The sequence below is a fragment of the Podarcis filfolensis genome, assembly GCF_964270895.1.
Source record: "Podarcis filfolensis genome assembly, chromosome: 6".
In the NCBI taxonomy this organism is placed as follows: domain Eukaryota; kingdom Metazoa; phylum Chordata; class Lepidosauria; order Squamata; family Lacertidae; genus Podarcis; species Podarcis filfolensis.
In genome coordinates, this window is record NC_139609.1 from 39,406,676 (window position 1) to 39,420,615 (window position 13,940).

Here is a 13,940-nt window from a genome sequence, read left to right on the forward strand (position 1 = left end):
AGTCCCAGAATGCACTGCTCCAGTGGCGTAAGATCGTGCCCCTCCGCTCAGAAAGAAGTGCGCTCTGGGAGATGTAGTCTCCGAAGTTTGAAGAACTTCGGGAGTTCAGACCCACAGAAAACGAGACCGTTGGACACCTCAATTTCCTAGAATTTTCTTCTTTGGCCAATAATAATGATAATGAATAATGATAATGGTAATATTTATACCCCGCCCATCTGGCTGGGTTCCCCAGCCACTCTGTACCCTCTGAATACTGTACAAAATAAATTCTGCTGCTTCTAACTTGACCGCGTATTTTCCTAATAAAGCAGATGACAACCCTAAAAATATTTTGCAGCTAGCCGTAGAGTGCTTGCTTCAGCCCGTCAGTTATATGAGGATTAAGTTGTAGCCAGGCAAACGTTGTGTAGGCCTATCTCTATGTGCAAACAAGTACCAGCTTAACATATATCCATTTTCTAAATAGAAATACATTGTGACTGTTAAGTATTAAAATTAAGTGCATTTTCGTATTTTATGTATGCAGGGCTTTTTTTCAGTTCCGGCACCTCTCAGGTGGGCACCATTGCCATTCTAAGAGAATGAGGGAGGCATTCACGGTGAGTTCCAGCACCTCTTTTTCTAGAAAAATAGCTCTGTATGAATGTATGTATAAATATGTATGTACAGTATGTAGAAATAGATAAAACATAACCTCCAATCAACTCTAAGGTGTATTTCATACACACACATACATTAAAAACCATTATAATGTATAAATTACCTTTAAAATGATAAAATAAAAGTAAAATATTATCAGAAATTTGTAAGATACTGTATAACAAAAATTAACTGTCTAAAACTGTGCCCCTCAAAGGTCAGTACTGCACCCTCTGAAGTCTGTGCCCTAGATGGCTGCCTAGCTGGCCTAATGGTAACACTGGCCCTGAGACCCACACAGAAAGGTTTGCTTTTCTTATAGTTGTCCTACATCTACACTGACCCAAGTAGCCTTGGACACAGGCACAATTTGGACTTGATACTATTTAGCAGATATAACTAGTCGCCAGCAGATGGCCCTCTTAATGTAAGGTCCTAGGTGGATAATTTGCATAATGTAGATCCTCCCAAGCAATGGAAAGCCTGTTTTATTTAAAGTTTCTGAGAGAGAAAGGTAAGTTGCAGAAAGCAAAACAGTGTGTGTATACTAGTAGTTCATGGGCCTTCATCTGGGTCGGAAGCCACTGCCAGGCCATGATGTAAGGTGGATCTCAAGCAGCACTACCACCATACAAATGTATGGTAAAGGGGAAAAAAATCAAGAAGTGGGCCTCCAGATCAAGAAATGTGTTAAAAGTGGATCAGTTGAAAACCAATGTACTAATTGAAAGATAAAACCAAATAAAAGCCACATTTGCCTGTATTATTTTAAAAACCAAAGTCAGGCATGGCACCCACATAATTATAATTTCAATTTGGCCAGGTTTCCCACTTCACAATAATATTAATGCCTTACTACAGTATGCACTGTATTTTAACTATAATTCTTCTAATGGTATCATCATCCAAAATTTTATTATACATTTGCACTATGTGTATCTTATTTAAAGATACACTTGTGCTTGCTCACTGCTTTTAAGCTAAAATAGCTACCTTTGGAATTTCTTTCTCATTTCCACTTAACATAGGGAGACTTCCATTGCAGAACTGGCTTTTTCTTTGTTTTGATTATAGAACACTTTTGTGTTTTGAAACTGAAACTCACAATTTTGGAAAGAGGTAAATATCCTGCAAATGCAAAGTCAGGTTGTTTTGTGGCCAATTACAGTCACTGCACAGTCATTTACTATGTAACCATTGGTTTAAAAGTTAACATAAATAACTATATACTTTGTAACAATTCCTCCTTTCCAAAAATAACATCACTCATGATAATAAAATAGCCAAAAAAACACCCTGACTGAAGACCTTCAAATTGAAATACCAAAGCCAAATAAATGCTGGAGTAGCTCATCATCACACCAAGATTTGTGATAAAAGAAGTAACTGAATTTTAAGGAAAGTGTTAACTTGCAAGTTTTTTAAGAGCTATATTCTTACTGTGAAGAGTCAAAGTCTTTAAAGTCAGCGTGCTTGTGACCTTCATTCTCAGGTAAGTTTGTCATGTGGCCCCAAATGATTATCGATGATGAAGTGTGAGACCGAAAAGGGTTCTTCACCCCAGGTTAAGACATATAGTACATATAAACTAATGCAGTAAACATTTAAAATGCAAAAAGAACAAATTCACGTACTGTATGTAATTGTGTTATTTGGAACTCTATTAAAAAGGATAAATTCTTACACTGAAATAGGGTCAGTGGCCCATTCAGTGATCACGCTAATTTAATGTTCCTTGTTGACATATATTCCATTTCTATTCACAGTGCTGCACTTAGTGCTATCTGCATCTAAATGCAGTCATTTTCGCCTTCCTTTTACAACAGAACTTTTTGATGAGTGTCTGATTATGCAAACATTTTAAGAATTCACATAGATATTTTGCCATATCAGTATACAGCTACTACTTGCTTTCAGGTCGTTTTCGTCAGCTGAATAAATACTTGCGTAATGTTTCACATGGGGTCACGAAGAGTCGGACACGACTAAACGACTAAACAACAACAACAATGTTTCACATCTATCTGCAGTCTAATTCTCCCTTTTAATTTGAAACTCAGTCTTCACTACAAAGCAGGGTGGGAAACATGGGTCCTCCATCTGTTGGACTGCAACTCTCATTCACCCTGACCATTAACCATACTGGCTGGGGCTGATGTGAGTTTGAGTCTAATAACTTCTGGACGGACAAAAGTTTCCCATTTCTCCCCTACAGTATTCACAGTTTTATAATTTGGCAGAGCCGGCCCATCCATGAGGCAAGGTGGGGCTGCCACCTCTGGCAGCAGGAACCACAGGGGCAGCAGATCCGGCTTCCAAGGAATGCATCACCTGCTGCCGTGGTGGTGGCAAGAGCTGTTGTGCGCTCCTTGGAGGCTGGATCTGCCATCTCTCTTTTTTTTTTTAAATATTTATTAACAGTTTAAAGATTACAAAAAAAATAAAAAGAATTAAACAAAACAATACGATACATTACAAAAACACAAACACTACATAAAACATTAAATTAACAAAACAAAACAATTAAAAACACATTCAATAATTTCAATATCTTATCTTTCATTCACTTGTTTCAGCGACCTCCTCACACCTCCCTTTTTGTATTCCACTTCAATTAACTGTTTCAGCAATTCCTTTCCATCTTCCTCTGTTTTCTGTCCTGTAATTTATCTTAATATATTCTAACCTTATTTTTCCCTTTCATGCATTAACAATCTATTTGTACTTAGTTCCTTATAACATTTCTGCTAAAGCCATATAACTTCATTCCAACATTTTTCTAACATTCATTGGTTTTACAGTTCCAGTTACAGATAGGTAGCCGTGTTGGTCTGCCATAGTCAAAACAAAAAATTTTTTTCCTTCCAGTAGCACCTTAAAGACCAACTAAGTTAGTTCTTGGTGTGAGCTTTTCGTGTGTATCTGAAGAAGTGTGCATGCACACGAAAGCTCACACCAAGAACTAACTTAGTTGGTCTTTAAGGTGCTACTGGAAGGAAAAAAATTTTTTGTTTTGGTTTTACAGTATTTCTGTAAATAATCTTTAAATTTTTTCCAGTCTTCTTCCACCGACTCTTCTCCCTGGTTGGATCTGCCATCTCAGCAGCTCCTTGCAAAGGCATCTCAGCAGCACCCTCTTGGCTAATAAGAGGAGCTGCTGGTCTCCTCTCTCCCTTGTTCCCAATATAGATTTTCTTCCTGGGTGTGGAGGCACCATTTTGTGGTTCGCCTCAGGTGCCAAAATGTCTTGGGCTGGTATTATAACTAGATGTCCTAGCAGTGCTCCCTGTATTTAATAAGCATCTACATGCATGCACCTGCACACACATGCACAAAGAAATACACACACCTTGATATTAAATTCTGTCTCTCCCAAAGCGTAGATCATTAGCTGCAAGCCATTTCCTCAATTTCCAGATAGTGACAGATATAATAAACGTTCATATTAACAACTAACCTCATAGGAAGCTAATGGCCAGAAGTCAATTGTTTAGAAGCTTCCTGTACATGAGGAAATTGGAAAACAAAAGGAGCAATACTAAGGCACAGTTTTGTCTAGAATTCTGTGGAGCCAAATAGGAAGTTCCATGGAAGCCAATGAAGCTCTTACTTCAGAAAAGTTCTATAAAGCAGTATTGAAATGAAATGAATAAATAGCATTCATGTATACATGTGCTTTCCCTTGATCCTCTCTCCCTCTCCATTGAGGAGGATGAATTCTCCTACCCACCCAGAGGGGTGCATGGCATCTTCTTCATCATATAGTTTTCCATCAAATGGAGAATATGCATCTCTTTATCCTGGGCTTTGCCAACTGAGATATGTAGTTTTCTAATCCACCCTATTTGTGCGACTTTAGACTCCAAGCTCCCATCAGCCTTAGTCTGTATGGCCAGTGCTCAGGGATAATGGGAACTGGAGTCCAGCAACATCTGAAGGCCCACAGGTTTCCTGCTAGAGACACCACATAATATACCGTATTTTTCCATCTATAGGACGCCCCCATGTATAAGACCTCCCCCCTATTTTTGGGGATTAAATTTTAAGAAAATGAGGGGAGATGGCCCAAAGTTGTTGAGCCTCTCTCCCCAGGCAGCTGTGGGCAGGAAACACTCCCTAGAGCGTTTCCCCGCACGCAGTGGCATTGGGGGAATTTGTGCTTCTGCCAGCCATCCGGTGGGCAGGAGTGCAACCTCCCCTGATGCTGCCGTGTGCAGGAAATGACCCAGGGAGTGCCCCCCGCGCGCAGTGGCATCGGGGCAAGTTGTGTTCCTGCCAATGAGCTGGCTGGCGGCGTGCAGCTTCTCCCTCCCACGCAGCTGTGCGCAGGGAACACCCGGGTGGCGCCCCGCTTCTCTCCCGCCCCCATGTCACTATCTGTGTATTGGACAACCCCAGTTTTCTTACGTGATTTTTGAGTAAAAAAACCTTGTCCGATACATGGAAAAATACGGTAGGTGTCATATGCCCCCATTATGTAAATATTGTCTTTAAGAGGAAATGCAAAAGAGTACCTGAGTGATGCAGTGATAAAGCAAAAAGAGGAGACTGAGTAATACAGGGCCTACATGACAAATGCTCTAGTAGCAGCCTTTTTTGAGCAACGCAGAACAATAATTATTTAGGACTAATTAACTTGATGCTATTGTATATAAGAATTCTGTAAATAATTAAACATATGCAGATAAGCAGGTTTTATAATGATGAGAGTATGGATAGAAAGCAGGTTGAATGTAGCTGGGGAATCACAGTGGGGCAAGTATGTGGGACTTTATGGCTCTCAGAAATGCTGCCTGTCAGCAGTGGAGAGACAAGATTTGTTGTTCATGCGAATTTTAGTGGATAGTGTTATTTGAAGCGTATGAGGAGCAGGGAGGCAACTCTGGCCCTTTTCATATACTAATTCAGTTTTTCCTTCACTTCCTTTGGTTAATGTTCCATGCACTGAAAAAAATTGAGTCAGACAGTCTGTGATATCTGTTGGTCTTCCTTACAAGGTCATGTATACATTTCTACTAGCCTCATCCATCTGTTATGATTTAAGTTCATTGGCACAGATGCAGTAGCTTGTTACTGAGCTGCAGCTATATTGGAAAATGTAACCTGAAACACTCCCCCCCTCCCCATTTGCTTGTTGAGATTCAGTGAGGTGAAAGATTTTATTTAGCTTTTTACAGTAGTTGTATAGAGAAGGTCCTTCAATCTACATTGTGGAACACTGGGTAAACAAGTAGTAGTAGTAGTAGTAGTATTATCAGCAGCAGCAGCAGCAGCAGTATAACTCGAGTTAGAATTTAAAAGGTATTCAAATTCTGTACTTTAGAGGCTGACATACACTTCTTTATGCTGTTTTCATCATGTATCGGATAAGAATGCTGAGACTATTTGTTCCTGCCCATGATTCTCAGCATTTCTCTACATCGTAATTTGCAAAAATGATTTTTAGTGCTCGTAACAATATATTTTTTGGTAAAATAAAAGGTAGCATTATCCTGAGACTTCTCTGTGCATTTTTCCAATGCAGCATGTGCCAGGGTCATACTGTTATTAGATCCTCAACTCATGAATGTTACTCACCAACCTCAGGATTTATTGAGACGTGTTGCATTTAAAACTGATATACACGCTTGATTTTGCTTGTCTGGGGGTTCCAGGCCAAGAACGAAGGCAATGTTTCAATGTCACTCACCCACATAACAGGTTGAGCAAACCATCAGAAGTCTAGCAGGTAAGCAAGTGCAAATTGAAGACCAAGACATGCATCAGGTCTGGTAGGTCATTCTGTAGTTTTAAATTCGTGAAACAAGCAATTAGCCTGTCCAGGAAGTCAGGACAGAGTGAAGACAGACACACCATAAATGCAATGAATAAGGAATGAACATTCCCTGCCCTGGAAACAAATGCCTCAGCATGCAGCACATGGGTGTTCAAGCCACTTCCATCAGACTTTACAATATCTATCTTCATCCTTAGAAACCAAGATCACAGATGATAAAGCAAGATGGGGGACAAATGCAACAGGGAAAGCGTTAGGCACTGCATAATTTATCCAGTGAGGGGCATCAAAGGTAGCACTCCTGTGTAAATAACCTCTTGTGACTCCAAGTGCTCTCACAATCCCAGATGTAGGCATTGCTTGAGGTTATGCAGGTTAAGATACAGGATTTTTGGGACATGCTCAAAGTTACTCTTCACATTCTCAAGGCTGAGTCATAGCACTGAAAACCGACTGTGTGGCTATTAGGAAGGCCAGAATAGTTAGATGACTAGAAAAGGAAGCCAAGGCAATCTGCTTGTAAGTAAAGTAATAATGTACAATTCCATTAAACTGTCTTCTCCACAGAGGGCGAAAATGAATACATTTAGATTACAGTCTCAGAAGGCTAGAAATAGAAATAAGATGGTTTTTTAAAAAAGCAGAAAGAGTCAGGTTAATTAATAGTGCCTATTCTGGACACTTCCCGTATTACTATTAATAGTTTCCTTCTAGAAATGTAATTGTTCACCATGTGCTCAGCATGCAGTATTAAAATTATATTATGCCTGATACATTTTGTAATTTGATTTTAAAAGCATAAAAAATAATTTACCAATTTCTTCTTCCTTAACTACTGTGATTGTTATATACTGCAAACATATGAATATGATACCAGCTACATTTACATATAAGTTGCAAGATTAGGCTGCAATTTTAAAACACAACTCACCTGAGTGAGTGTTGATTTCACAGCTACAGTGCAATTACATGCAGGTCTACTCAGAAGTAAGTCCCACTGGGTTCAGTGAGACCTACTCCCAGGTAAATGTGCCCTTAACAACAACAATTTATTGGTCACCTTCTAAACAACCGTCTCAAGGCAATTTACACTGAAGTAATTAAAAGCTGTTAAAAATACATAAAGAATACATTTGAAACAAGCCTAAACTGTACAAAGTAGACCCTTGCAAAATGCCTATTTATCCAGCTGGGAAATCTGGTTGAAACAAAAATGTCTTCAATTGTTTCAGGAAAGTGCAGATATTGAGGGCCTATCATATCTTGACAGGAATACCGTTCCCACAAAATAGTGGCAGCCACACTAAAAACCCTGCAAAGCAGGCTTCTGAGCTCTTCAGAAAACCACTGCAGACAGTGTATAAAGCAAACTGGGCCTGAGTTGCATATATCTTATTCCTATTCATATGTTTCAGATGAAGGGATTGTTTTTAAAGATGGGAGGAAAACAAGGACAGAAAAGAAAACAGGGAATGTTTCAGTGTGAGCATAGAAGTTTACATCTTGCCCACTGCGTCTTTGTTTAGTCTGCTTTTCCAAGATATAACATTTATTTTAAAATGTTAGCTCTCAGATACAGTGAGTTATGACCTGAACACCTTAAAATATATTATAACAAGACTTTGGCCAGCATACCTATTTGGTTCAAATTTACTGGAAGAGGCTTTTTGTATGCATCTGTTGTGCTAAATTCATGCTGATAGTGCTAGCTTCTGGAATTTGTCACTAACATGACACCTTAGTTGGATGTTACATTGGGCCTCAAATTCTGCACTGTAGTCTAAACAGTGCAATCCTATACAACAAAAGTCCCATTGAGTTTATCAATTCTTCCAGATGTACGGTATATAGATGTGTTTAGGATTTGTAGTCTAAATCATCTGGCAGTCAATAGACTGAAAACAGGGCTGTTGCAGACCAGGTCTCAGAAGAGCTTGTTAGAAATGAGGACTGTGGATTATTAATTTTTGTACCCTATTATTGCTTACCCAAACAAGATGCATTTTCCTGCTGACAGCATAATTTTGTTTCACTTTCCTAAGAAAAAAAAGGTTAGCCTTTTAAGTTTTAATGTGGGCCACATGGGCCAAAGTATTGGTTATTTAGAAGATCCCAGAGTGGGGACAGCACACTCATATATACATAGGAAAATATGACAAAATACTTGATAAGCACAACGTTAATGAGTCACTGCAGTGTTGCATTAAATAGCTGTTTTTGGTTTTACTGTTGGCAGCATTACAGTACTGAAATCATATGTGCTTCATACTAGCAAATAACGAAGGCAGCCCTGTCCCTAACTCCATATATTTTAGCAATTTAATTTTTCAGAGATTTATCCCCATGTGAAATACTGTCTGCTTTAATGGAATTATTCAGTGTGTGCTGTTAATACCAAGTCAAATCAAAGCAGGACTGAAACCCAGCAATAAAGACAGGATATGACAAAGCAGAGGGAATGAGATAAGCAACGTTTCAAAGCAATTTATTAATGAAAACTGACATTTTAAATGTGAGATATTTCAATGCGAATATAAAATAATAATTAACAATTAATGAAAAATTTTTTAAATTTGTTACCAGATCAAATATATAAACTAAGTAACACTGCAGAGACCTAGCGTTTATTATATGGACTTCATATAAGAATAACATTATGGAATAAACATCTGTTGTTTTCTGCAGATTGTAACCTTCTGTTTTACAGTCAGAAGCACCTCTAGCTACCTTATACAAGCAGAACAAATCATACAAGTCACGTATAGGAATACCAGTTTTGCAGTTGTTTGTCCAGATAATGTAAGATCGGGCAATAACCCTCTCTCTTGCGGTGACAAATTCCAGATACTCCTCAAAATTCAACACAAGGCACTTCTGCTGTTCTGTGAAGCTACTTGCCATCCTTTTAAACTGTAGGACCATTCTAAACTTCCAGGGATGTCCCGAGCCTTGTACGTGGCAGCCATGGGAGGGGGGCAGGACTTTTGTTGGGGGGTGGGCAGAACTGACATGATTGGTCAGTTACTTAAGTATTTCTATTGTTTTACCTATTTATCTACTTGCACTGGCATGCTTTCCAACTGCTAGGTTGGCAGAAGGCTCTCCCCTTGGCTATGCCCATGCTGGCAGCTACTGAATTTCTGTGGTTTCAGTGGAGTGGGCTCTCTGACATTTCAGTTAATGCCAGTGATGCTGCCAGCCAGGGCAGAACTTTGGGACACATGTACAGGGCCCCAACATAGCAGAATGAGGAGGGCAGGCCTGTACAGAGCTTGTCTGATGCCGAGGGTGGGAGTCTTGTTGGAATCAAGCGATCAACTCAAAAAAGCATCCAGTCCTTGGCAAGGCCCCCAGGTGGCTTAGCCCTTCAAGGCCCAGTGCAAGTGTACTCGCCTGTCTCCCCTTCTGCACAGCTGGAAGCAAAGGGTTCCCAAATGGCTGGCTTACCACACTGTAAAGTAAGTGTTACCAGAGAAGGACCCATAAAGAACATTAAGGCCAAATTCCCTAACTGTACCACTGATTTATAGACAGTAAATGTGATAATTCCTTTGCATTGATTTTGGGGACAGGACAACCCCTACCATTTTCCTTTCTCTCCCTTAGTGATGAAGAAGAGCATGTATTTGTTTGTTTGTCATATTTATGGTGGAACCTAAAGGCTGTTTCCCCCCATCAAATCACATAATTCCACAATAAAATGACCCCAATCAGGCCTGGGTCTGATCAGTGCTTGCACCAGAAATTGCCTGGGAACCCAACGTACACCACCTTGAGCTTCATAAGGGAAGAAAGGTCGAATATAAATATATAACCCTAATAACAATAACTTCTCTGTTATCTATTCTAGGGCAGCTTTCTGGAGAAAGCAAGGATGTGAAGACAGTTAATACCACGGTGGAATAAAGAGAGCCCTTTCACTTTCTGTTCTACAGTATCAGACTTCAGTCACTGAAGAGAGGCTGCAAAGGGGTAATGGTAACCAAACACTTCACGTGGTCCTCAGCGATGGTAGGCTAAGCTTGAAAAGCATGAAAAGTCTGGCGAGGAAAGGGAGCTAGGCCGGGTTGGACTAGATGACCCTAGTGGTCCCTTCCAACTCTACGATTCCATGTAAGGAAGAGGCGGTGGGTGGTTTGGGAAAAGTCAGGAATAACAAGTAGAAGTTTATCATCTGGGGTCAACAGCAAAGCTACGGAGAAAGGGGAAGTGGCAAAGGGAACTGGGAAGGGTATTTTGAAGTGTGCGTCGTGGTAATTCCCCCCCTCTGTATTATGATTATGCAGCACTCGCCCTTATGACACAAAACCAAAGCCGCTTCCGAAGAGAGGCGCAGCTTAGAACGTGGCGAAAAACCAACCAACGAAACTTCAGTATTCCTGCTTGTTTTAAAGTTTCCAGCCTTAAAACCCCCAAACCTGAGATAGCGTGCAACTAGCAAAAATAACACAAGACTCGCCAGGCACCAACCATTTCAGTTTTAATGACGGGCGGGGGCGACGGGGGGAAGATGATAGGATCCCCCCGCAATCCTCCTTCCACGCCTCTGCAGGTTCTTTTCGGACGCGGGTTCCCACAACCCCACAAACCTGCATCTCTTCCTCCCTCCGTCTTCCTTGTGGGCGGAGCAGGAGCCCGAAAGCCCGGTCAGGAATTCAAGAGGGAGGCTCCCAGCTTTGGGAAGTGGAATCACGGCTCTGCCCCCGCCCTTTGCCCCATCTCTTTCCCTGGAGCTGTGCGGAGGCGCGCCCTCCCTTCCCCTCGATGACTCGTCCCCTCCGCGAGGCGGGATGAGCCCGGATCCCAGCCCCTCCCCCGCCCGCGAGAGATTTTGGGGCGAGCGGGACCACCCCTCCTCAGCCTCGCCTCCTCCCGTTTGCCTTGGCCGGGCCATATATACGCGACGAGAGGCGCACTCTCCTTTTTTCCCCTTGGAAAGGGAGGCCTTGCACCGGCGGGCGGGGACGCGCAACGCTGTGTCGCTGCGCGGCGCTCCTGAGCATTACGGCGCCCATTCCTGGCTCCTTTGACTTGTTCTCCAGCGGCGGCGGCGACGAGGGAAGCTGGAAGCGCTTTTGCTTTTGTCGATCCTGAGCAGCCATGGCCGAGCGCCGCGCCTTCGCGCAGAAGATCAGCAGGTAAGGCGGGCGGCGCGACCAAGCTGTGGGCCCCGCGGGCTTTGCTGCCGGAGGAGCTGCAACTTGGGTTCTGCCGGCGAAGTGCCAGGGGCCTAAGATGCCGCCTGGCTCCGCGCGCCTCTCCCCGAGGCAGCCTGCGGGTGGCCGGGTTGCGCTTGGGGCGGGGAAGGGCTCGCCCGGCGGGTGCTGCTGCTGCTGCGCGCTCCGGGCTGGCCCTGGTCCTGCCAGGAGTCACACCCTCTCGGTCCTCGGGTGCCCCGCGTTGCCCGGGGGCGGGGAGCATTGTGCGCTCGCGTGTTATCGCAAAGGGCGTTGCGCTCTCTGCGTGACCCCGATCTGCAGGCACCTTCTGTCTGCCGAGCACCCTGCGCTCCGGCGAGTGGGCGGGGCGGCTGGTTGGGTTTCTCCTCGATCTGGCAGAAAAAGCGAGCGAGGGTCGTCCCAGGGCTTTGCTATACTCTGGGTTCTGCGTCGGAGGGAGGTGGCTGCATTGTGTGATTGCGCCGTGCTTTGTGAGCTGCTTGCAAGTGCACGGGAGCAAACCCCAAGCATGCCGTTCGTTTATGCGCTGGCTTAAAAGCTGCCGTGCATGCATTGTCCTTTCCCCCCTCTTTATCTTTGCATTCGGCGAATCGTGTGCAGGCCCCTTTTGTCATGCATTGTTCTCCGGATTCGTGTAGCAGGCTGGTGTATTTGACTCCCACTTGTCCTTATGCCTGTGAATTGTGTTTCTCAGAGTGTGGTTCTAAGCTGCCTACTGTGCTGTGATCTGGTGAGGTGTGCCATGGCTTTGCCTTCAAGGTTGTGATGTATGTGTCTGAGGGGGCTGGTGATGCGTGCATTATACACAAAGGGGAATCTGGGATGGGTTCTTGGTCATGTGCAGAACACACAGTGATGTTTTCTTGTCTGCTATACAGCATGGCAAGCATCTCTCATTCCACGGAATAAGGTGGAGAGCAGAACTCAGGTCTGATGTTCAGGGGATGCAAAACCCTCTGAAATACTTTGCTGTCTTGCAACTGTCAACCTGCCCCGGAATTGTAGTGTCCCTTTTTCCTTAAGTTCTTTCTTCACAGCAACTGGAAGGACTATAAATGTGTCAAGGTCTTGATTTCCTGCTAGCTTCCCTGCAAGATGGTTAAGAGTTTGTATATTTTTCACGTTCTCTTTTATGAGGAAATACTTTCTATATATCTGAGGTGTCTGTTGGTACCATCTTAGTTATACTTAGTGAAGTCCAGTTTGCAAGTTAGATTATTAGTCCAAGGAAAGTGTTGCAATGAGCAGTATATTGGGGTGGGGATTTACAGTGGTACCTTGGGTTACATACACTTCAGGTTACATATGCTTCAGGTTACACACTCCGCTAACCTAGAATAGTGCTTCAGGTTAAGAACTTTGCTTCAGGATAAGAACAGAAATAGGGCTCTGGCGGCGCGGCGGCAGCAGGAAGCCCCATTAGCTAAAGTGGTGCTTCAGGTTAAGAACAGTTTCAGGTTAAGTATGGACCTTCGGAACAAATTAAGTACTTAACCCAGGTACCACTGTATATGGAGTAGAGGAGCCACTGCCATATTCTGTATGCTGAAGTTCACTACTCCACCTATACACAGTGCTGCCTCAGTAACTTTAGAGCTGTTCCATCTGTGCTTCTTTGAACTACTGGCACACATTTACAGTGCATTCCTTTGCATGTTTACTCAGAGGTGAACCCCTTTCTCTCTACTAAGTGTGTTTTAGACCACATTTAAAAGTGGCATCATGCCACTTTAACAGTCCTGGCTTCTCCTGGGAATTGTACTTTGAACAATTCTCAGAACCCTTAGCAGAGACCCTTCTTCCTTTTACAGAGGTACAATTCTCAGAGTTCCCTGTGTTAAATGAATAGAGCGCATGTGGCCTAGATTACAGCTGTAAATTGAGTAATGGGGAGATTTTAAGGATAATAGTCCTCCTTACATGCACGTATTTTTGGGTAGGTGATGCTAATCTACATTACTGGCTTTCAGTTCATGACCAAGGAAATAGTAATAATTCCAGATTAAAGGGTTATGATATTGTTCACTGCTCTCTTAGCTTTCCACACCCTGCTAGATATTATTCAGGCACCCCCAAACTCGGCCCTCCAGCTGTTTTGGGACTACAACTCCCACCATCCCTAGCTAACAGGGCCAGTGGTCAGGGATGAGGGGAATTGTAGTCACAGAACAGCTGGAGGGCCGAGTTTGGAGATGCCTGTTACATGTAGGACCAGTAACAAAATGTTGCAGAGTAAATTCTCCTTGTTCCAGTTCACCATGCCCTCTTCCAAAACATCTATTCCACCCCTTCCTCAGCTATTCTGTGGCTACTGAGCATGCTCATTTCTCTTTGGGCTGCTT

General features: G+C 42.9%; 1 protein-coding gene across 15 annotated transcripts in view; it reads left to right on the plus strand.

Moving 5' to 3' along the window:
* The first annotated feature begins 76 nt into the window (after window positions 1-76).
* DOCK7 (dedicator of cytokinesis 7) overlaps window positions 77-13,940 on the plus strand; it is a 117,270-nt gene continuing 103,406 nt past the window's right edge. For 14 of the 15 annotated variants that reach the window (XM_083621212.1, XM_083621219.1, XM_083621220.1 and 11 more), the window contains exons 1-3: window positions 82-196; window positions 530-602; window positions 10,274-11,556. In XM_083621212.1, the coding sequence (XP_083477338.1) occupies window positions 11,519-11,556 (38 nt within the window). In that variant the 5' untranslated portion in view covers window positions 82-196; window positions 530-602; window positions 10,274-11,518. Of the gene's footprint in view, window positions 197-529; window positions 603-10,273; window positions 11,557-13,940 lie in introns of all 15 variants that reach the window. The other variant, XM_083621218.1, reaches the window with a different exon arrangement.